We start from the raw sequence: 23,636 nt of genomic DNA, 5'->3' as shown, positions 1-23,636 counted from the left end.
CCAGCTTTTAAAACGGATGGATAGATACGTGATTGGCTGCAATTATTCCAGGTTAAGGATGCTGCTGTGTCCATTCTCAATCTCATGAGCCAAAAGCACTTCCTGCAAGAACTTAGCTAGCAGCAGTAAGGCTCCATCTTAATTCAATGATGCATTAGAGGAGCATGAGTATGAGGGATGTTTATCGCATGTCCAGGTTCAGCGCGCATGCTGCATTTAGTATTAAAGACATGGCCAACATGGGCAGTAAATCATCATGAAGTAGCACTAAGGTGGCCAGCAGATAAACAACATTGCTTACAAAGAGAAGAGTGTGAGTGTCATTTAGCATGCTAGTAAGAAGCTCGCCCTGCTACACCATGTCCCTTTTTATCTTGTTTACAAAGACACATTATAGCTACATGCTACTCGCAAAGCAGCAGAGTACTTCAAGACCCACATGTGGCTCCAAATCTGCCGTGGAGTTTCAATATCTGGGTGGTAATGAACATCACCATCATTTAAATGCAAAACACCTGCTTCTTAAAGCATCGGTTATGCTGTGCAGTACAGTAGAATACATTACTCAATAACTCTCTAGCTGCATCGCCAGTTTCTAATATCAAGCTGCCTACACACCAGCAGGCATGAGCTCCACAGCTGTATCACCCATCCCCCCTTCAGCTCGGCTCTACTGTACCTTCAGAGTGGTGGGAGAGGGTTAGCAGGCTGACGCAGGAAGCTCCGATCCCAGAACCGAACACAGTGATGCGGTTGGAGTCGCCTCCGAAGAAGCCGATGTTCTCGCTGATCCACCGTAAAGCCTGGATCTGGTCCAGGAGTCCGTAGTTCCCTTTAGCAGCCTGGTCACCGGTGCTGAGGAAGCCTGCAAAACACACAGATGCTGAGAGATTAAAAGTCACCCAGAGACAGCTTATTAAATGAATCACACTGTTATGCACACTGAAATTTGCACTAGACCCCCAAAACAGGGAAGTATCTAGTGTGCAAACTGCACAAGCAATATGCCATGGATACCTCTATGTGGACATTGCATAACACATTTACATTTATTCATCTAGGTTAATCACATATGCTTTTCAAAAGTTCCCAAAACTTCAAACTAGGGCCCTACTGTTCACGCATGTGCACATGTACACACTTTTGCCCACACAATATTAATTTGCTCAGGATGGGAGACAATTACTATTTTAAGTGCACTTTCGGATTCAACTTCATGGACACCATGAACACAACATTTACAGCAGAGTACTTTACAAGGAAGAAGTAAGCCTCCTGGAGCTCTTTAGAAAATACTGACTTTCTATTTGACAGTTAACTGTTAGCATGCTGAGAGGTTCAGTCAGAAAGAACTTGACTGACAAACATACCTGTAGACAAATCTGTGTTAACTTCAGATGTGTGATGTATTGTTAGTGTTTTATATTTAGTTAGGTATACTAATGAGCAGGACAGAACATGATAAAACTCTATGTAAGCACTGAAAACAATTTTTACTTGTTGCTTAAATGTGCAATTTAACTTAAATGGATGAGTCAGGTACTGTATTCATAATATTTCATGGAAATCAAGAAACACAAATTAATAAAACCAGCAGTGGTGGAAAAAGTATTCAGATCCCATACTTAGGTAAAAGTACAAAAGTATCAGCCACAAAATGTACTTAAAGTATCAAAAGTAAAAGTATTCGTTATGCAGAATGAAGCCACTCAGATTATTATATATAGTCTAAATATATTATTAGATTATTTGTATTGATTTATTTATGTAAGCAGTATTGTAATTTCCTCAAATCAGGGCTCATTTAACTAGTTAATATACTGTTATGATGTTTAATTAAAATAAAAGACATCTTATTACTTTAAAATTATCATAATTTTCATGTCAAAAGAATCTAAAGCTGGCAGCTAAATGTAGTGGAGTAAAAAGTGCAATATTTGCCTCTAAAATGTAGTGGAGTAGAAGTTTAGAGTTACATAAAATGGAAATACTCAAGTAGAGTACAAGTACGTCAAAAGTACAGTACTTGAGTAAATGTACTTAGTTACATTCTACCATACACAATACATGTACATTGGGTATATACACACATACACATCCATACAAATACATATCCATAGTTCTTACACAATTTAGCTATACAATCTACAGTAACAATGGAAAAGATTAAAGCATCTTTTCCATTGTTAGAGCTTCTGATGTCTCAGCCTTCATGCCTATATTCTTCCTATTGGCACAGCTACAACAATGACAGCCAAAGGTGTATGTAGTTCATGTGGATTTTTCCATCATCACAACCCTTTCTCTTGCTGCAGTTATACCTTGGATATTAATTTTCCATGTGCATGTGCACCTGCAGCATAAAGGTTATCCGCAGTGACTAACCCCACCCTGATTTTGTAAGAGGAACCATCACACTGGGTGACCGCAGCGCTGAAATCCTGACTTATTGGATGACACGGCTGTTGGTAAAATAGGAGTGTGTGTGACCACATGTCATCTGCACCTTATGGGAAATCAATGGCACGTCTCCCCGGGTGAGCACCCATCATCGGATATATTGAGCAGTTCTGATGAAAACCTTGGAAATCTATGAAAACTCCACACACGGAGAGAAAAAGACGTGATAATAAGATTTACAATCAATCTGATGCCACCGAAACCTCAGAATGAACCTCAACCTCATTATATATCCAATCAGAGTTCCCACCTTCCTCTGACATATCTCCAGTCCCACATACTTTCAGTCCAAACACTCACAACAGGCACTATCTGTGCGCATTTCCCTCCGTGTCTGTGTAATCTGCTATATGATGTCTTGAGTTGGACAGTGAGTCTCTCTTGGGTACATCAGAGCTCATGTTAACACACCACCCTCTCCCAGCTGCTCTCCAGGGCCTAAGCCCTGCTGAATGATGGGTAATCGAGAGTCGTGGGAGAAGATCAAAGGCAGGCAATCCCGAAGTCCCCACGGTGGACTCAATGTCCATCAAGCTCCTGAACATGCATGCGAGGTGACAGCGAGGAGATGTGCGTGGAAACCAAGCCCCCTCCCTCTCTTTAGTGGCAACACTTCACAAGCAATAAATGTGTTGGTGGTGAATGCTCTCCTGCCTGCAGTGATGGTTCTTCGGCATCGTGGCATTGTTTCTAACATCTATTTCATGGTCTATGCCTCCATATAATGATGAGCTTTGTGTTTAAGTCCTAAGGGGGGAAAGGGAATAGTTTTGATATCAACAATGCAAAAATAAATAAAAAAACCTGTGTTTTTTTTGTTCTCCGGTCAGCACAGCGATGCTCAGTGTAGATAAACTCTGATTAGAAAGCAGCTGCTCCGGGCTCATGTATGTGCAAAAAATAATGCATGTCCGCCGATGCCTATTTTCTCCCTTTGTGTGAATCAGAGACAACAGAGGGCACAGCCTCCTGCCCCACCCCCGACAGCACACCCGCCTCGCTCCGAGTGCCTGTTGGCAGCAACAAAGAGGGTGGGCAGGGGAAAGGCCAGGCCTGATCATCGATAGGAGCGAGGCGGTGGCACAGGAAGCAAAGCAGGAGACAAATGGATCAACAGATGGTCTCCTTCAGACGCATCCCTGAGGATGACAGAGCAGCAGGGCACATGCAGAGAGAGAGGGAGTGGAAGAGACAGGCAGGGGAACAGAGACGGATGCAGACAGAGAGAGAGAGAGAGAGAGAGAGAGAGAGAGAGAGAGAGAGAGAGAGAGAGAGAGAGAGAGAGAGGGAGAGAGAGAGAGAGAGAGAGAGAGAGAGAGAGAGAGAGAGAGAGGGAGAGAGAGAGGGAGGGAGAGAGAGAGAGAGGAGAAAGGAGGACTCCAATTGAAGAGCTTTTCCTTTCCTTTTTCTCCTGCGGCTCCTCCTTGTGTTCAGTCATAACTAAAGGACAACAGCTTTTACAATCCTCTCCTGGGTGCTGTGGAGGGAGAGGAGACGCGGCTCTCCCAGAATAACCCTCATTTGCAAAATGGTTCACACTTCACCAAGAGTATGTCAGATGGGTTAAGAAATGTCAGGAGACCGGCATGTAAAAAAGGGATTCTGTGCAACTGTTATTCTAATTGAAAAGATACAGCAAACATTATCCATTTGGCATTGTAATATGAGGCATTACTAAATGACAAAATGTAAATCATTAGAGTTGGATCCCCAGCTGGCAGAAGAAAGCACTGCTCATTGCTCTAGTCTTTTTTTCTGATTTTTTTGTTTAGCTGTGTTGATTCTCCTGCATCTATAAATGAAACTGGTCATTAAAATGTAGAGGTGGAATCCAATATCTTAGACAACAAGACATGCTGCGGGCACCATTTAAAAATACATCTAATATAGCTGCTGGTTATGTTTTAATTGGAAAGGTGACAGAAAGTATTTTCTTTGGAAAGCAATTAAGATAGCAAAGTAATTGTTTTTATGCATGGCTATTTTTATTTTTACATTTATAGCAGCGTGTTGACTTTAAGCTTGTGTTCCTGAGGTGTTTGGTGTTTTTAGTTTCTTTACATTCATCACCTACTAGTGCAGCGCCCAAAACTTGCCTGTTCACAATGGGCTGACTGCTTGGCCAGCAAAAATCTCTTGCTGCTTGCAACTCTCAAAAACTACTCATACTAACAACTTCACAATTGACACAGCACCTTCTAGGGTTTTGGGCAAAACAGCAGCCATGAAATAGTTGTGTCACACACCAAAGTTGTGTCTACTCAGGGTGAGAAAAACTGGTGCAAAATGCTCTGGTTTAAGCGGAAAAAAACATCAGGGGTAGACTTTACCATCCAGCGAGGTAGGCAACTGCCTGAGGCCCCCCAAAAAGGGCTCAAAACAGTTAATGATCTATTATGATGTTTAGATATGAAAAATATTGAATATGTTACTGTGTTTAATCACAGTTAAACTCCCAGTTAGAGAAAGGGTTAGTAGTAAAGCAAGACGTTGTTTGCCTCAGGCCAACACATCACTAAATCCACCTGTGAAAACACACACAAATCCGGGCTACACACAGTCACAAACTGTGAAATACAGTCAGCAGAGGTATCAATTTTCAAATAGGTGTATTAGTCACTTGCTATAACATAACCACTGTACTTATGAAGTAGATCATTCATCTTTTAGTCAGTAATTAAGTGGCAACATGTTTGGTTGAAAAATTAAAATTAATGCAGAAATATTAAAAACTGCAATTCCTTGAGTGGCCACTTGAGGGTGTCTCTGAAAGCGAGTCAATCCCCATAGACCCTTCATGTTGAAATTCCTTACTTTACAGCAGAAATTAACATTTTTGCAGCATGGTAAAAAAAAACAAAAACACTTTTGGCCTCTTCTTATTCCGTCTTTCAACTGTACGAGGTGTTCACTTTTATATCAGTCCCCCAATTAAATTATATTAAGGTTTAAAGTTTTGCATAATTACAGACATGGCCACTTTGAGTGAGAGGTGAGTAACCAGGCTTAATTCAATCTGCTTCTGCTGCACCCATGCTCCACCTCTTTGCCCATTTTTTGATTGACCGAGAGTTTTGAGGACTCAGGCACTGCCAACATAGCGAATGAAATAAATTTTGGCTCTTCAAAACCAATGGGGGGGGGACATCACAGAGACAATATCCATATTTTATATGGCGGTAACCTGCTGCAGAAGGCATGCCCAACTCAGTCAGCACAGCCTGCAGCAGAAGGAAGAAAAGAATAAATGCATGACCTCTGGACTTTCAGTCTATTTTGCTAGAATAAAGTAGAGGAACGGGACTATTTAAATAACACCATACCGTTTCCTTTTGTCTCTGGTTTGAGATCTAAATTTCTGTACCTCCTTCCTCACCAGGGATTGGGTTATAGATTTCCAGATCTAGCAGATGATCCCCGTCTCATCAGCACTGTGTGGGCTTTGGCTGCACATGAACCGTGATGTGCAGTGCACTATCTGTTCACAGCTCACTCCCACACAGGACCTTGGGATTCTGGGCTGCAGCTCAGTGCTTCTGAACTATTTGGTCAGGCTGGTTATGTGCTTGACTGCACTACTCAACCTGACATTCAATTGAGACTTTTAATACACACTAGGTGCCGCTTTACAATAAGCATTTAATTATAAACTGTAATCACGTTATATCCATCTTTGTTAGCTGCCTGAATTCAAATCGATATGTAAATTCTCCCTTAAATGATCTGACCAATTAACTTTGGCACAAACAGTATACACAATTAAAGTGTCCCAGTCAAGTTAATTCTGAACATAAAACAATCATTAAATAGTTAGTTGATCTGATACTTTGAAAGTTAAGTGCATACAAATCAATTTGTGCTAATTTAATTTTCTCTGTGATGCTATTAATCTTGCCCGTTGTGAGTTCTGTAACAAACTGTAGATTAAATATAGGATGTTTTTATTCAATTCAATCTGAATAACTGAGGCGAAACCCAAACCTTGCACAATCAGGCTGAACACCATTGAGAAAATCTGGAAAAGGAGGCAGGCACATCAAGAATGGGAGTGCTGCCCTGAGATGAACTACACTGGAGAAAAGGATTCAAACAACTGATCTTCATTTTAGTAAATCCTGCTTAAATCCTGTATGCCAAACCCAAGAGGTATTTAACAAGATGTCAAGAGAAGTTGTTATATAAGTTTCAAAAGGTCACAGCAACAAAAAACATCTCAGATTGTCTCTATGGTTGAAACAAAGATACTCAAAAAATGAATCTAACCTGTCTACACATGTCAGCTGGATTAGACATGAAATTTGCATGAGACTTCCTTATTCAGCACAGACAAACTGTATGAGGTAATAACAGTGATTCTGTGCTCTTTCTCTGCATGTTAGAACTGTAATTTGCCCTGACTGATTACATGATGTGTTTTTGTATCGCGTCTCAAAGCTGCTCTTCATTGACATTGATGTGGTGCACTCGGGCTGTATGAAGACCTGCTATTTTCTCCTTGTGGCAGCACAGAGTCAGAGATTCAGTCCTGATCTCAGCCGGAGTGGCAGCGGCGACCACGGTCTGGTCGCGGGCAGGTCAGGTTGCACCTGTCACCTTGCATCGTCCTTGCTGGACAAAACATTGTGTGTTTGTAGTGCGCCCCCCCCCCCCCCTAAGAGAAACTGTACCACCCTTGTCACCATAACATGACCAGAGGGTCAGCGAATGTATACAGCATGACAGCGTCCCCTCTCTGCAGTGTTCGAGCTTCGGCCAACATGCCGGAAGCAATACACGAGCAGCAGACACCAGGAGATCAAATCCAACACCTTTCCAATTCCACACACTTTCCCACAGCAGCCACAATCATTGCATCACCTGAATATCAACGAAAGAGAGTTTATTTTTCGAAAAAAGCCAGCGCCGAGCGTGATGCCACATAATGCATTTTGCGGCCTGATCGGATTTTATCAATAAGCGCGCGCCACTATCTCAGTCAAAACTGAGCGTCTCCGTTTCCTCCTGAGCCGCAGCAGTGATTTCCTTTAGCCATGCCTCTCAGCATTGATATTGCTCTATTGATTATGATTTAAATGTCTGTTTCCCATACGGTGGGCTATAACTCAAGAGTGTAGCGGAAAGAGGTGATGATAATGATCGCTCCGACCCCAGACATCTCTCTTAGCCGGGTCTCCTGGATAATGGAATGTGTGTAAAGTAATGGCAGAGGGTGAGAAGGGGGCGAGGAAGGGTGAGGGGGAGGGCAAAAGCTTGTTATTGAGCTGAAGAGTGAGCTTGCATAGGGACAGATGGAGGGAACGGATAGGGAGGAGTAGAGGGGAAGAGAGGAGGAGGATGGGAATAACAGCGGTGACGTAACTGAGGGAAAGTTTTTTAGCTTTCTGCTGGATTCATTCTCACTTTTACTTTGCCTTTTCCCTGTTTCTTTCTCCCTCTCATCCTCTCTCTCTTTGGGGGTGCCCGTTAACAAGGCCGTCTGTGTCCAAACTCTCCTTTGGTAATCCCCCCTCCCTCCTGTCTCCCTCTTGCCCTCTCCCTCTATCGTTTCTCCCCCCTTCTCTTCTCTGGGGAAATAAAGGCCCACACAGTCGCAGCCTTGACAGCCTCCCCTAAGAATCCCCCACTACAAAAGAGCTCCAACTTCCCCCCAGCCAGGCCGGGGCTGAATGGGAGCCTCTGGGGTGTGGATGAGAAGCAGAGGAGGGAAGGGGGCCACCCTCCGCACAGGCACATAAAGGGCCTGTGTGTCGAGCTCACGATGAGTAAGGACATACCCAGCGGTTCATCCTCCACTCAGGGAGTCATTCCCACAAGATTTTTCATCCTCTTTTTTTTTTTCTCAGGGAGATTTCAGCACGGAGACAAGACTTTAAAAAAAAAGTGGTGGGTGAAGGGAAGGGGGCAGGAGGGGGCGTAGGTTTGAATGAAGGTGATTGCCACTTGGATCAGTGTACAGCTCCTGTTTACAGCTCGCTGCCCAATAGCATGGCCGGAGCGCAGTCTGATCTGAGAGCAGGAGAGCGAGAGAGATAGAGAAACAGAAAGAGAGAGGGCAGGCAAGCACAAGAAAGCCTCTTTATGGTAGCCTGAACACTGAAGGCCATTTACCCAACACCACATCCTTGTTTCCGGTGGAAGAGAAAATAAAGACTTTGAAAAAAAAAAACCTTTCTGATTGTACAAAATGGCAGTTCCATATGAATGAATACAGCGTGGTAGTGGAATCAAACTAGAAAACGGTGAAAAAGAATATGTATGAGCCCCTGATTCCTGCTGGCCTCATCACAAATCAATAATTAAAGAAAATATCACACCGCCTAGAATGGCAACAAAGTCATCTGATGTTTCAGGGGCCTGCCCCTCGACACTGGGCGAATTCAAACCGAATGATAACACACTCGCTAAACTGCAGGTCTTTGCTGAAAATGTGAACAGACCGATGACTAACAGAAACCTAAATGGCTCAGCTTGAATATTCATCTCGGTTGCACACAATGACACAGATAGATGCAGCGTGTGAAGCATGAAGCAACACTGCGACTATACTGTGTGCTGAATGGACGGCCCTGATGCATGATGCTGGAGATAGAGCTTGTGCATACTGTGCTGCTGTATACAGACTGAGCCACTCAAATGGAAAATGTGGTTTGTGTGCAACAAAACGCTGAGAAAAAAAAAACAACAACAAAATGTCAAGAGGGAAAATCTGCGGCGCACAAACACCAAAGCTCATCTGACACATATCTGAGCCCCTTAAACCCAGATCTCTTTCAGACAGACAAGGGCCTGTTATAGCAGACAGGGATGAAAAACAGATACTGTAAGTCAGCGCTGGTGGTGCACGTGGCAGCTGTTGGTCGTCCTGCATGTGACTTCGGGGCTGCTTAATCTGATTGTGTGATGTGTCCCGGTGGTCAGGCGACACTATTCAAGGGCTCTGGTGAACAGCAGCCCTGGCAGCAACTACAAATGAGCAGTTTGCATATGTATGACCCCTGGCATCTGAATGCCACTCAATCAATCACACATCGGCTATAGCGGCTGTCGGCTTTCCCTTTTTTTTTATCTCCCCTTTTGCTTCCCTCCCTCCCACCCCTTCGCCGTCTCCCCCTTTGCTCAAGCTCCCTGTCATGTTTCCTGTCTTCCTCTGCTCTCAGTGTCTCTCCCTCTCTCTCTGTTCTCTCCGTCTCTGCCTCCATCTTTCTTTTCCGCTACTTATCACCTTCTCTTTTCTCCGTATCTCTCAGCATCTTTTCCTTTCAGTGAATAGCACAGACAGTGGATTCTCAAAGACAGCGAAATGCTTTTACATTAAGGGAAGCTTTGCATCTCACAGCTGGTGCGGAGGCGGGCCTGCATGCTCCCGCAGAGGGAGAGGGAGACGCTGGTGTTGCAGAGTCACAACTGTGAGGTTAAACAGCGCTTTGGTTCCACATGGAGGAACATGCATCGCGGGGAGATGGCTCATAAACAATAATTCGCCTTTATTTAAGTGTGATATATATATAAAAAAAGGATGCATTCTCACAGTATTCTCTCCATCGTTTGTTCAAACAAAACAACACTATATGCAAGGTGCTCTGTCTCACTTTTTTGGCCCGTGGCTGCACAAGTTCAAAGGCATGGTGTGAAACATAACAGCAAGACTGGGTGATGTAATTTGAGGGCGTGGTGAGAAAGTTTAGCACCACCCAGCTCCGGGAGGATGGAGCAGTTGTGCAATGATGCACAGTGATACCATGAAGGAGATCAGAGGCCGGCTTATCAAAGCACATCAGTGGAGCAGAGGAGGACAGAGAAGTCATCATTTTGAGCATCTTCAAAGCCAAGCTCCTCAGGTTGGAGCCAGCTCTGATAGCTGGCCATAATGAGTTTAGTTTTGGATGACCCGTCCTCATGAGAACTTGTGAAATAAGCTCAGGCAGCCTATTGTACAGCTTTTATTTCAGATACTGTAACTCCTGTCTTCTCATATTTGTTCATTGTAAAACCCTGCCAACTTTAGTTGTAAATCAACGACAGCAATTTAAATGAACATCTGTTTTGTTGAGGTTTAGCACTGTGGTGTGTACCGCGTGAGTGATGTTTTATTTGTCTTCGGAAGGGTATAATATTTTTGGCTACAATAAGAGGTTCTGCTGCCAGTGGGGCTGCGTTCTGATTTAGAACTGGCTCCAAATTTACAAGAAGATAGGATTTGTCAGGAAACATGCTTTTTTTTTAGGAAAAATTCTGCTTATCACATACTGAAAAAGTTTGGTCCTGCTCTGCTTTTAACTAAATCGGCTGTTATGCATATGTCAGCGTGTAGTGTGTTTACAACATGCCAATCCCTAATGAGCGCTACAAAACTGCTGTAAAAGATAGGTCTGCTGATCTGTTCTATATTTTTCCTATTGTGAACAAATCATGAAAGGACCAAAACCAGTATTGAATTGATTCAACTGAAGTACTGTCTGTGATGCCAAAGCCTAATATATCTTATTCCTATGTGACACAGAGCTCCATTGTTGTCCAAAAACTATTAAAAACACATAAATCAGCCACAGCATTGCACTGGATGACATGTTCCTTCATAATGATGACACTGAAACTGATGAAACTGACAGTGTCATTTATTTTGAGTCATTCTCACAAAAATGGTCCTGCTGCCTGAAATACCAGCACAGAAATCTTTGGCTGAAGAAAGGCCCCGACAATTACACTTATTACTCCTAACTTTCACTCAAAACTGTCCAGATGTTGTAGAACGTTTTTTGACCTTTTAAAACATGTTTTAAAATATCTTCTGTAGAAACAAATAGGCTAAGTGACAGGCAGACAGTATTGAGAGCTAACACCCTCTTGGCTGCTGGTGTTTTTATGGGATTTATTGACCGCTGCAAAAACATATCACCAATGTCATCCTTTAAACTTCTAAAAAGACAGCAGTGGTACAACAAAATGTAATCACTCTAGAGCAGAAACAGGAAGACGATCAAAAAATAATGAGCAACTATTTTGATAACCAATAATCACTGATTCACACATATTAGCTTGCAATTTCTCATTGCATCTTCTAATTTGCAAAGTTTGCTTTTTTTCTTTGCCCTCTTTAATAGAGCTAAGAAATAATCTGCAGATTCATATTTAATGAAAATAACCATTACTTGCAGCTCTAAATAATAAATTATTGCATGAAAATGATCGCATTGGGGAAGTCCATCTTATATAACAGTAGTATTTCCACATTATAGAACACAGAACTGTAGCATGTGCAAGTAAAATATTAGAAAATTACTAATATTTGCATTCTTATCAAATATACTATTTAGATTAAATACTTTATTAATCTCACAATGGGGAAATTCAAACTCTGCATTTAAGCCATCCTTTTTACACACAAGTGAACACACCATGCAAGGAGCAGTATGTAGCTGCATTGTGGTGCACCCGGGGAGCCTTGCTCAAGGGTACTTCAGTGACCTGTCATTCCTGGGATTCAAACCGGAAAGCCTCCAGTTACAAGCCTGATTCCTAACCTCTAGGCCACGGACTGCCAAATGTATTACTTGGGTAAGAATAAAAAAAATCGAAATTGTAAGTAGAACCAGAATCAATCAAATGTAAAGAGCAAGGAGAGTTTGTTTTTGGAACAATTAGGTAGTTAATGTATGTGCCAGGTTGTGCCCCGGGCTGGGCTCCAGCCATGTGTGTGTGAGAGCGTAAATGGTAGTTCCGTGGCACTGAGTGCGGGTGAGTACGCAGCCACAGTGTGCATAAGTGAAGAGGAGGGCTTCCAACAGAGTGTGTGTGAGTATTTGTTTGTTTGTGGGTGTGCATGTGCCGAGCGGCAGCAGTAGTGTGCGAGTGCTCGGAGGGGGGGAGTGTATGCAGTGCGGCGAGGGAGGTATGGATATTAATCACCAGGAGGAGCATGGTTCTGTGGCGCCGGGCGGAGATGGATGGGGTGTGAGTGCAGTGATGTCACCCTGACAAATGGACCGGCCATGTTGGCTGAGACTCGCACATCGCCTCTCATTTCAATTAGTTCCTCACACAACAACCCACCTAACCCACAATCTGCAGGTTACACACACACACAAACACATACACTTTGGCCACAAACACGACCCCTCCGGTGCCCCAACCCATAGCACAGCCCTCTAACAAGACGCACTGATCTGTAAGAATACAGTGGGGCTCCTTTAATTAATCTAACTCAATTATGACAGCACTTTTGCTTTCAATCCCAGCAGCCACTCACTCATTACCATTCATATTATCAGCCAAGCACACTGACTAGGTCTACGGCCAGCAGGCTAGCCAGTGGGAACTGGCAGAGGGTCTGGGTGTGTTTACGAACTAAAGATTGGGCACTGCCCGTGTGTTTTCCCACAATATCAATTTGATGAAGTGCCGGAACGATGGCAATGCGAGCAGCTGCTTGCGCCAATGGTAATGGCATGCATTTACTCTCTGATGCGGAAAGAGGTATAAGATCGGTACCAGCCATCTGAGTGAGCAGCAGTGCTGACAAACTGAGGTATAAAAGGTCTCACCTCCTCCCTAGCTGTTTATAGCCTTGGTCTTAAAAGCCTGACACCGCTAACGAATGGAGCCAAAGCTGATTTTGAGGTGTCTGTCACCTATACAAGAAGTGTTAAACCCTGTTTTCAAAAGGTCTGACGCAGCTAACGGAGCCACTGAGCCTCGTTTCAAACTCCTTCCTGTCTTGAGTGAACTTTGACATCGGAGGACTTCACTACACTGCAGACTTTCCTCCCAGCCTTTCCATGTTAAACTACCTCTCAATCATCATCTTACTACTCCCACACTTTCTGTTTCCTCCCTCTGCTTTCTTTCCCCATCTGATCTCTGTTGCCATCCTCCTCTTCTTCACACCAGGAGGATGTTGCAAAAGGATCACTTTGGTTTAAGCTAGGGCAGACCGGGCCATGTGAGGCTGAACTAGGCTACGCAGTGCACACAGTGGAGCTCTAAGTTGGGGATTTGATCACAGCCTCCTGGGGCTCTGGCTCCATTTCCAGCTTAACATCAGTGGTGGGTATCTCTTCATCTGCCCGTGAAAGCATCAGGAGGTTAATACCAACCCTATAGAGAGGATTGCGATGGGGGGAGGAACTTCATTGTGCCACAGATCTAATTATCCCCCCACACATCTGCATTTAGGACATTAAAGGTTCCTTTAAATGTGAAGCCGGAGACAACAAAGGATATTTAAGAGCTCCATAATTACAAATGCTGTATGAGACAATAACTGTGATCAAGAGCACATTTATTCATCATCAAAAGAAGATATATAACTGAAGTGCACCTAGTCTAAGAAAAGCAATCAAGTGGGTGACTTGGGAATATAAATCTGTGGTTATGTGGTTTGCTAACTGCTCACCAACATATGTGATATGGCGATATTGGCGTTTGGATGTCTTCCTTTCTCATAGAAACTGAAATCACCAGGTTTGTACATATGCAGAATTCATTACCTTCTACCTTGAGAGGGTGCTTGGCTCGCTTGGCTTCACATATTCCTTTGTTGATGAAACATGCCTGTTCTCTCACCCTGAGAACAGTGGGGAATGAAAAATGGATGAAAAGCTTTTGAAATAGTGTGTATGATTACCATAACACTTCTGCAATAGGTAGGAAGTGTGCCTGTCTTTTATTGTTGCATGTAGCACAAGGGGCACACACTATACAAAAGACACTTGCACCCATGTCCTACAAAAGATGACAATATTTGCTTTATTTTCTTCACTTTCAATTGATATTGAAGTCCTGTTTCCAGTAAGGGTCTCCACTTTTGAACAGCTGATGTTATTCCTTTTTTCATTTCACTCCGAGGTTCTTCCTTTTAATCTAGCAGCGCTAAAGAACTAGGTTCCAGCAACAACAAAAAGGTTAGATCTCGCTTTCTGTTTCATCTTGGCCTCCCCGCGATCCCTGGGGACGGCTCTCTGTGCTCGTCTGCACTGCTTGGCGATGGGAGATTGTGCCAGGGCTCTGTTTGTTTGGCTTTCTTCCCCCCTCCTCATCGCGCTGAAATCTGCCTGACAGGTCGGCAGCATGGCTCAGGCCCCACAGGAGCTACCGTCAGATAAAATGTCACCGTGGCTTTGTTCCACGCGCCCTATAGGCTGGCCGGATAGCACTGTACACCTGAGAGCCTGGCGGCCAAAGCAAAGAGCACGAGCACTGAAAAAGAGGCAGTGTGGACACACAGCAGCGTCCAGTCTCTTTTTTGCTGCACATTTTGTTAACTGCTTATGTTTCATCTTCATTGATAAAATCAGCTTTGATGGACAAGGAGATAAGAGGCTTTAACCAGGGCTTTCTACCGATTAAAATATTGAATAAATATTGAATATATAATATTTAATATAACATTAATGCCGATTATCCATAAGTAATCGCAAATTAATCCTAAATTAATCACACATGTTTAATCTGTTAAAAATGTACCTTACAGAGAGCATTTTTCAAGTATTTAATGCTCCTAATAACATCGAAGTGGACAAATATGATTGGTTTATGCAAATGTAGATTTATTATTATACATTCATACAACTGAATATAATGCATACAACTATAGTTGTTTATTAAATTGCTCCCTTGTCATCCACAATGTAAATGTCGTGCTGCAGGCTGGATGTGTCAGAGCTAACAAGACTGTCTGCATCTGCTTTTCGTTAGAAAATAGTATTTAAGACTACATTGTTGGTAACTCAGTTTACATAAACAGTAATAACTTTGGTCCTGATGACAGACCCATCTGTCAGGGCTTTGTAGCTCAACTTGCTATTCAAAACACATTTTTCTTGTACTATAAAATGACATGAATGAAAATATAACCTCAAATATGTTTCAATGTTTATATGATTATTCCTATAGCTTGATGTCATTAATATGGTTCTAAATGGTTGTTTTACTTACGAGTTACCTTTGATAGTTTTACCTTGAATATGATGCACGGTTTAAACACCGTTAAAAAAAATCATTTTAATTTACGGTAAAATACCAGCAGCTGTGGTTGCCAGAACTTCACTGTAAAAAAATACAGTGGGTTTATTACTGTAAATTTAAATGTAAATATCAGCAAAAACTCTCATTTAGACTGAATAATAATTATTATTTTTGGGGTAATTATGTCCTTGTGACATTATGGTATTTTTGCAGTAAAACTGTGTTTGTGACAGTAAAAATTAAAGTTCTGACTATTGCTTGATTTTACAGTAATTAAAAGTGTCAAATACAGTGATATACAATTTTTAATTTTAGGCCCTATTTCTGATGCAATTTGACTTTCTGATGCAGTTTATTACTGTTATTTTTACCTTTTTTTTTTTTTTTTTTTTTTTACAGTGTAGCTATATGATTTAACCACCAATAAATAATATATTGTCCACTGACAGTACTAACTCAGCATCCTTCTACAGAACAGCGAGATGTAATTGGATAAGAGCCCTCTATGCTCACCATCGCTTAACATAACAGCTTCTGAGCCTGAAACTCTTGACATCCACAGTCAAACCTGATCCATTTTTTCCTGAACGGCAGCAGCACCAGACCCAGCTCCTGTCTCTGAGCCTCAGATGACTCTTCTCACCGTTTCCCTAACGAGGCTCGAGTAAAAAAGCCGACTGGTCCTCTCACAGCCGAGCACTAGGGCGGTTGCCACTGTCAGCTCCTGTTAGCTCAGCCCCTCTCTGGTTCACGTTTCAGAGAGCACAAACACACTCATCCCAAAGGAGCTCATCCGTGCTCCTTCACCCACCCCCGACTCCCCTCACCCCCGCCTCAATAAATTAATAAAGGAAGGAGCAGCTCTCGCAGGTAATTTGATTAAATACGACATCCCTGCTTTAAAGAGCGTGCTGACGAAGCAAAAATAACACGGGACATTGTCGGAAGAAATTGTCACTGTACTCGTACATGACCCCCGCCCCGGCAGCTCCGCTCTCCTCCCTCTCCATCAGCTGAGCATACCCCATTTTCCAAGGACACCTCTCAGCGTTATAGATGAAAAATGCTATATGCTCCAGATTACTGGGCTTGTCAGTCACCTAATTTGATGCTATCCCCACCAGATCTCTTCGCCTAATTGAGTTTCTTTTGCTTTATTTGATAGCAGACGCTCATGAGTTCATGTGTTTGAACTGTGGCTGCATGCTGCATAAGCCTATGGGCTTATCTAGGGCACATGCTCATACTTTTCAAAACAGACATAGTGTAAACAAGAACATGAGCTCAGACGTTTGTTATACACCAAGGATGTAAATAAGTGTAACCGATTTCTGCCAAATGTGCTCGGGGAATTGCATTAGCATTTTAGATAAAAGAAAAACTTAATTCAAACGCTAAATTCTCATATATTAGTTGACATGGTTGCCCTGTAATTGCAATATTATTATCAAAGCAACTAAATCAATGTGATTATTTATTTCATTCAAATATAGTGCATGTTCTATTTTCCCCTTGTGAACACTTCATCTCTTTCTGTTTTTGTGTCATCCCCACAGTCTTCTCCTCTCCCCTCGGGCTTGAGAAGGCTGACTAGAGCTGGGAAGGATGTATCGCGCTACGACGTATGAATGGAACGACAAGCCATCTCAGTCAGAGGGGAAACCACTCATTATACAGATTGCTTTGTGGTGTTTCTGGCTAGTCAAGGCCAATGTCACCTCTTCTCAGTCTGGCCACGGCCTGAACGAGCATCGTTACCATCGTGTCCCGCTGCCCCCAGCTCGCCATCTCTGAGCTAATACACTTTGTTGTATCCTTCAGAGTCAGTTTGCCTAGAGGTTAGCAGGGTGGATTACTGACCCAACAACAATGCCAATAATGGGAGGGAAACAGACATGTTCTAATGGAAGAAAGGACTGTGAATCTTATTAGCAGGACATCTTGTTTCAGTCAATGCTCCAGCAGCCCCTCTGGCTCCCTGATAGCATCAGCAGCAAACAGCTAGCAGGTGCAGAGCAGAAATAAAGCCAATTGTCTTGATCCAATCATCCCCGTTCTGCCACCCCACATCTATTCCCTCACTTCAGTGTCCACTAACTGGCTGTGCTATGGATAATGCTCCATTATGACTATTAATGCTCTCTGTGGTGCAATCAAGACATATGCTGATGACAATACTTTCCTCTTGCCTTTGATAGGTTAACTACGCTGCAATAGCTCCCATGTTGGGAGACAGGTGGTTAACTGCTCTTCTCTGTCTGTGAGTAGTGGCCCGATGTCAGTTACACCCCTACCTGTGGCTGAAAATCCTCCAGCCCTGCTACCTGTAGTAGCAGCAGTGGTGACAGGTTTGTTGCACAGTGAGCTTGTGAGTGAAGCCTTATCTCCCCCAGCCTGAGAATTCACCTTTCTGTCCTCAGTATTGGCGTGGGGGAAGAGCCTTGAGTGGCAGGCTCCTGCTCTAATTAAACCAGCAGAAGCATTAGTCCCACTTGTGAGCAGTGCGAGAGTTTTCATAATTACCCGTGCAATTCATTCATTATTTAAGTTAACAAGGTGGCTCAGTGGCCAAACATACAGCGGACTGGAGGCCTAATTTGGGAGAATGCCACAAAGATATTCAATACCTGAGATTTTTGCCCAGTGCACCTGCAAAGCTTCTGGATGATGAGGGATCAGGAATAATGACTGAATATTTGGTCTTATTAACTTTGAAAGTGTCTGCTGGTGGTGTAGGCAAACACGGGAAAGCACTCTTATTGCAATGTCTATTAAGTTCAAATGAAATGTAAGTATGACCTTTCTAAGCTCCTTAATTCAGCTAAATTGGCTCCAGAGGAGGCTAATTTAGCCCTTTACAACATGGGGGGAAATGGGCATTAGTGCAGTGGTGCCACCAGCAAATGGCACTGGACCCTGACTTGTTTGCTCAGAAAAATGTGTTAGCTTTCTGTCTGAAGAAGATAGGACTTTCCCTGCTCTTAAGAAGGCCCCTTTTCCCCTTCAAACTATTTATTCTCACCCAATTGCTGGCATTACCATTATAATTTTGACCACCGTGGTATTGTTAGTAAATGTAAATGGGAGTTTACATTAAAATGCAAATGCGGCACGTAAAAGCATGCAGTCAGCATTTTATAATCCTGCATGAAAAATGTTTCCTAAGGAAGGGCATGCATTTAGATGCAACAACTAAGATACCAAATGGTACCGAGCTGTACTTAGAACCCAGCCTGCTCTGCCTGGGGAGATAATTGATACACAATTCATGTCTAAAATGATGGGGGTGGATGATCAAGTTAGACTGGTGTGATACAACCCTGCAAAATTATTGAGTCAGGCGATAATCTGTTTTGATGCAGCCCTTATACCACTTATGATAATTCATATCGTTCCATATTCTCACTCATACATAACAGCTGGATCCACTGATCACAGGCACAGCATGACTCATACTGCCTATGCCCTTTCATATTTCACAAAGAAATATATAAAGGTGGAACATCCTCCATATATTGTTGTTGTCGGGGGTGAATCCAGTTCTTGGCGTTTTAAAGAAAGTCAAAGAATCACACGGGTACCGCATGATTCAAGTGACATGCAACTTAAAATGCGAATTCTGCCTCCATGCTCTGACACTTTTAACAGTTCAACTAATATGATCTGTGTCATTGAATTCCTGCCACTCAGGAATCCATATCCATTTTAATCCCTGTCAAGCATTGTTAACTTGTTTACTGCTATATTAAGCACCAGATATGCTGCCTCAGAGAGAGGTATATAGCCCGTGGCAATTTGCTTCCAATGAAAGCATTAGACTCACAGCAGTGTTACAGCAACAATGAATTAAATCACACATGTGTTCTTGTGTAGTACAGTCTGCAGACTCCGTATTTTTGATTTCATCAAATATTTATGGAATGCTGAGGTCTATTTTTGTGGAAATATTGCTCACATTAGTGCATGCTGTAGTGTGCATATGGGAAATGATGGCCATGTTTACATTAGGCTTAGCTTCCTTGTAGCTGCCGGGGTTCCTGTTCATGCATTTGTATTGTCACTGCTGTGTTTGCGGCGCAGATTTAAGGACTGCTGAGTTCGGGAGAGCAAGATTAGAAAATACAGTATAAAGTAAAATCCTGAAAATCTATGGCATTGTTGCAAGTGTAAACCAGTTCAAACAAAGCAGCATGCATGGTGTTTCCAGCACAGCGATATCGCATCACAAATCAGACAAAAGCCAGAGCAAAGCCACTTCCTCTGCCTTCACTGTCGGGAAATAGAATAAGCATTACCAGACTTGTAACTGCGCTCCAGTGACCCAGAAACACATATTTCTAATTGTTCCAGCTGGCCTCTAGGGCTTCCTTCACAAAGCTATGACCTCTTTACAATCGGACCACAGCACGCGGCCCGCCGGGACCCAAAGGAGAGCCCGGCTGAGTACGATCCCCTCTGGCATGGGAGCTCTCCCCTGAGTGGGCAACTCCAAATGCCACCTCCATATCAGTCTGCGAGTCATGTTCTATGTGGCTGCGCACACACACAAGTGCTTGTACACGCAGAAACATCAAACACACAAACACACATTTGCACCCACGCACACAAAAGTCAAACACCTTCAGACAGCTCTATTTGTTCTACCTATCCCCTTGAAAGTGCACCAAAGACCAAACGGAGCCGAGATGGACTGCGTATGCTTTTTCAACCTTTCTCCTTCCTGGACAATCTAATAACATCAGACCGCGGTGATGCAGCAAGGTCGGCCTCGGTCCAAGGTCACTCTCTGCTGGGTCCACGGCTGAGGAGGTGAGCTCTGAAGAGGGGAGGGGAGGAGAGGAGAGGAGAGGGGAGGGGAGGGGAGGGGAGCAGCAGGCACACGGCCAGCTAGATGAGATCTGAACCCAGATCCGAGAGCCCTTCAGATTACAGTATAATACATTTATAATTGAGAGTGATAAGGTCTGTGCCATTTGAAATGTTGCAAGTGTGCTGTTGATAATTAGTGACCCTGGAGAACAGCCTGTTTTTTTTTTTTTTCTTCACAGTACAGCGAGAAGCGGTCGGTGCTTGTGATGAGATCCATGCTGATGCCGACAAAATAAAAGCCACCTAAACAGCTGAGCGATGAAGAATTACGCACTTATCAACTGCGATCTTATCGGCGGCCAACTATGATTTGAAAACAGACCCACAACTTCTTTAGCACTGCTGTTTTGCTGCTTTGAAACAATAATCTCTATACTTGGAAAATATTATCCGCTAGAGTCCTCTCTATCTGTTTTCTGGGGGACATGTCAGGGGCTAATTGTTAAGAATTGAGTTATTGAGCTGTATGCCCTTCTCCAGCCCCTGAAGGACTAACACCAATACAAATAGCTTCCAAACACTATTGGAATTCCAGTGGAGTGCCCCTGACTTACCCCAGCCATAATATTGTTCTAATAATTGGAGCTCGCAGGCCATCAAACATCATGCCGGTTTGTTCAATTGATTCCGACAGGGTAAAGGAGGGGGGAAAAAAACTTGCATTCGCAATTTTTTCAATTGTAATCCAAACAGCATTCCTCCGCTCTGTTTTTAATAATGAGAAATTCCACAAGGCAAACGTGTTTTATAATCTGTCCTTTGGCTAACTTTTATGTAATACGATATGCAGGGCTGTTCTAGCTTTGACAGGACTACAAACAAGAACACATGCAAACAGTATGCACAACTAAGCTGTATCATTTGGCTCCAAGTACAAAGTTGACATTACACCTCCACACCTGCAAATGGAAATGCCTTGATGATACGCGCACCACTGTACACTGAAATTGGATTTCTGATGAACGCTGATTCCAAAGAAGTTGGGACACCATATGAAATGTAAATAAAGGAAGAATGCATCAAATTCAGGATTTAGAGTTAACATTTGCAAAAACAAAAGTTTGAACATTAACCTCTTAAAACCCACCTCCCTGGGTAGGTTTAGGGTAGGGGAAGGGTGACGATTGAACCCAAAAAAAATGAGCCAAAGCTTAATACAGAAGAACTGTAAGGTCAAAATATGACTTAATTTGAAAGGTGACATCTTCTTGTTTCTGCAGCTGTGCTTGTTTAGCATGTGGCTAAAACACAACCGAAAATTTACCCTACTCCTACCCTTGCCCATTGTGTTTGACGAGATTAATTATACATGGTCGCCCATAAAGTTGGAATAATTTTGTTTTCCGACTCAATCCTCTTCATTGTGGTTTCATTTTCATTGTGATAAGTTTGGAAGAGATTGATTAATAAAGTTTTGAGAAGATATACACTTTATTTGTCAATAATAAATCACATTGTCACAATCATTTCATGGAAAGAGGTAAAAAATATTTTATACCAACTTCACGGGCGACCGTGTATAGTCTTTTTACAGTTTTCAATTGCCTATAGGCAAATGATCACATTCAGTTTAATTTACTGTTTTGACAGCGTTCCAACTTATGTGGAATCCGGGTTGTGTAACATAATCAGGTAATTTAGTAGGATTTATGGTGACGCTTCAAATCGAAGAGTTGACAAAGCAGAAGTGGGGTGTCAACTGCCTGTTTGCCACATTTCTGCAGCCGCCGCTGCAACACTGAAACGATGAGAGCTATATCACAGCCCATCAGTAAAGGCAGTGGATTACTTTTTGTGGGAGACTGCTGACTTGGCAGGTTGAGTGAAGGCAAGTGGCAGAGCTGGATGATAATGAAAATAGCTGTGATAAAGATGTAATGGACGTGGAATCGGGGGGTAAAAAACATTCATGAATAATATCATAGGGAAAGTGTGTGACGCGGATTGACTCGGTTCGATAACGCACAGACAATCTGCACTTTAAAATACATCCCTGCCGACTCATTTTTGCACACGCTGCTCTTATCACCTGCGAACAGGACGGAAGCAGCAATGTGTCCTATCAAACAGTTGTCGTTCAGAAGTGTTTGAACATGTTTTAAAGCATTTCAAGTGCAAACTGAGTTTAATTAGAATGGCTGCTGATTAACACTGCCGCGGATAAAGACGAGTGTCCAAAGAATATCAACAGTGCCTCAGCCACAGTGTGTGTGCCTCTCGTCTGCCTGGGCTTTAAACATCAAAGTGAAAAAAAATGGAACAAATGCTGCTGTATGAAAGAAACTGTGACTATGGTGAAGAGATGAGACTAATCAATAACAGAAAAATGTGCAGTTGATGTTTCAGCCTGTTTGCATTTTTGTATTTTTTGCAAAGCATGGTACAATATTGTTCTGAAGCCAATTCATGTGGGCGTGTATAGTAGTAAAGAGGGATATGTGTGCCTGTAAGATAAAGCAAACACTGGTTGTTTTTCTGCTGGTGTGCAGCTGCATGCAGGAGAGATGGTTGTAACCGGGTAAAGAAAACGCCATTTTTTGTATATCATGTTTTTGTGTGCTTGAAAATTCCTTGTTCGTTTCTCTCAGCAGCAGATAAGTGCTTTAATTGCAGAGTGTAAATGTGCTAACTAGCTCTGCAGCCCTCCTCCATGCTCCCTGGTATACAATATACCCAAAGGGAAGCGTGAATAATAAAGACTTCAAATGACAAGCACGCAGCAGGGTTAATGATAAAGGTCAACTTGCCAGCATGCAGCCAGTGAGTGTAAAGGACAAGTGGCATGGGGTCACAACTCACACGGGCTCCTGGCCAATATACGGGAGCAGGACCCACAGTTCTCCAAAACCAGAGGAGAGCTGCTACTCTGCGGCGACTGCTCCCTGAGCGGCTGCCATGTGCCGCACACTTCACTGATGCTTTTATTAGCCTGCTACGTTGTGTTAGCGATGACAGAAACTAATACAGTTTGATATGGGAAAACACAGCAAGGCTCATATCTGTGTAAACAAAACATGAACAGACGAGACCACGGAATATAAGGGGGGGGGGATCCTCGTACAATATGCTAGTGAGGCTGTGGATTTTCCGTATTACACTCATATTGCTGAAGAGAAGCAGGATATTCGAGTGCAGCTATTGAAAAATATCACGGAAAGAGACAGCGACAGCGCTCCAGAGGCCCAGCATCGGTTTGACAGGCAGCTCCACAGAGAGAATGTCAGCCAACACCTGAAGCCACGCAACTCCAACAAGACATTCAGGATTTATCAACACATTTCGCCGCTATTATTCATGAGAAAACTGGCATTCAGCAGCACCTGACGCTCATATCAGTCCTGCAT

General features: G+C 43.0%; 1 protein-coding gene across 2 annotated transcripts in view; it reads right to left on the bottom strand.

Moving 5' to 3' along the window:
* The window catches only part of nlgn3a (neuroligin 3a), a 139,841-nt gene that overhangs the window by 44,215 nt on the left and 71,990 nt on the right, over nt 1-23,636 (bottom strand). For both annotated transcript variants that reach the window (XM_059345819.1, XM_059345818.1), the window contains one exon: nt 680-865. In XM_059345819.1, the coding sequence (XP_059201802.1) occupies nt 680-865 (186 nt within the window). The remainder of the gene's footprint in view (nt 1-679; nt 866-23,636) is intronic.

Source organism: Centropristis striata, chromosome 12 (genome assembly GCF_030273125.1).
Source record: "Centropristis striata isolate RG_2023a ecotype Rhode Island chromosome 12, C.striata_1.0, whole genome shotgun sequence".
In the NCBI taxonomy this organism is placed as follows: domain Eukaryota; kingdom Metazoa; phylum Chordata; class Actinopteri; order Perciformes; family Serranidae; genus Centropristis; species Centropristis striata.
This window is presented reverse-complemented; position numbering and strand designations above follow the sequence as displayed.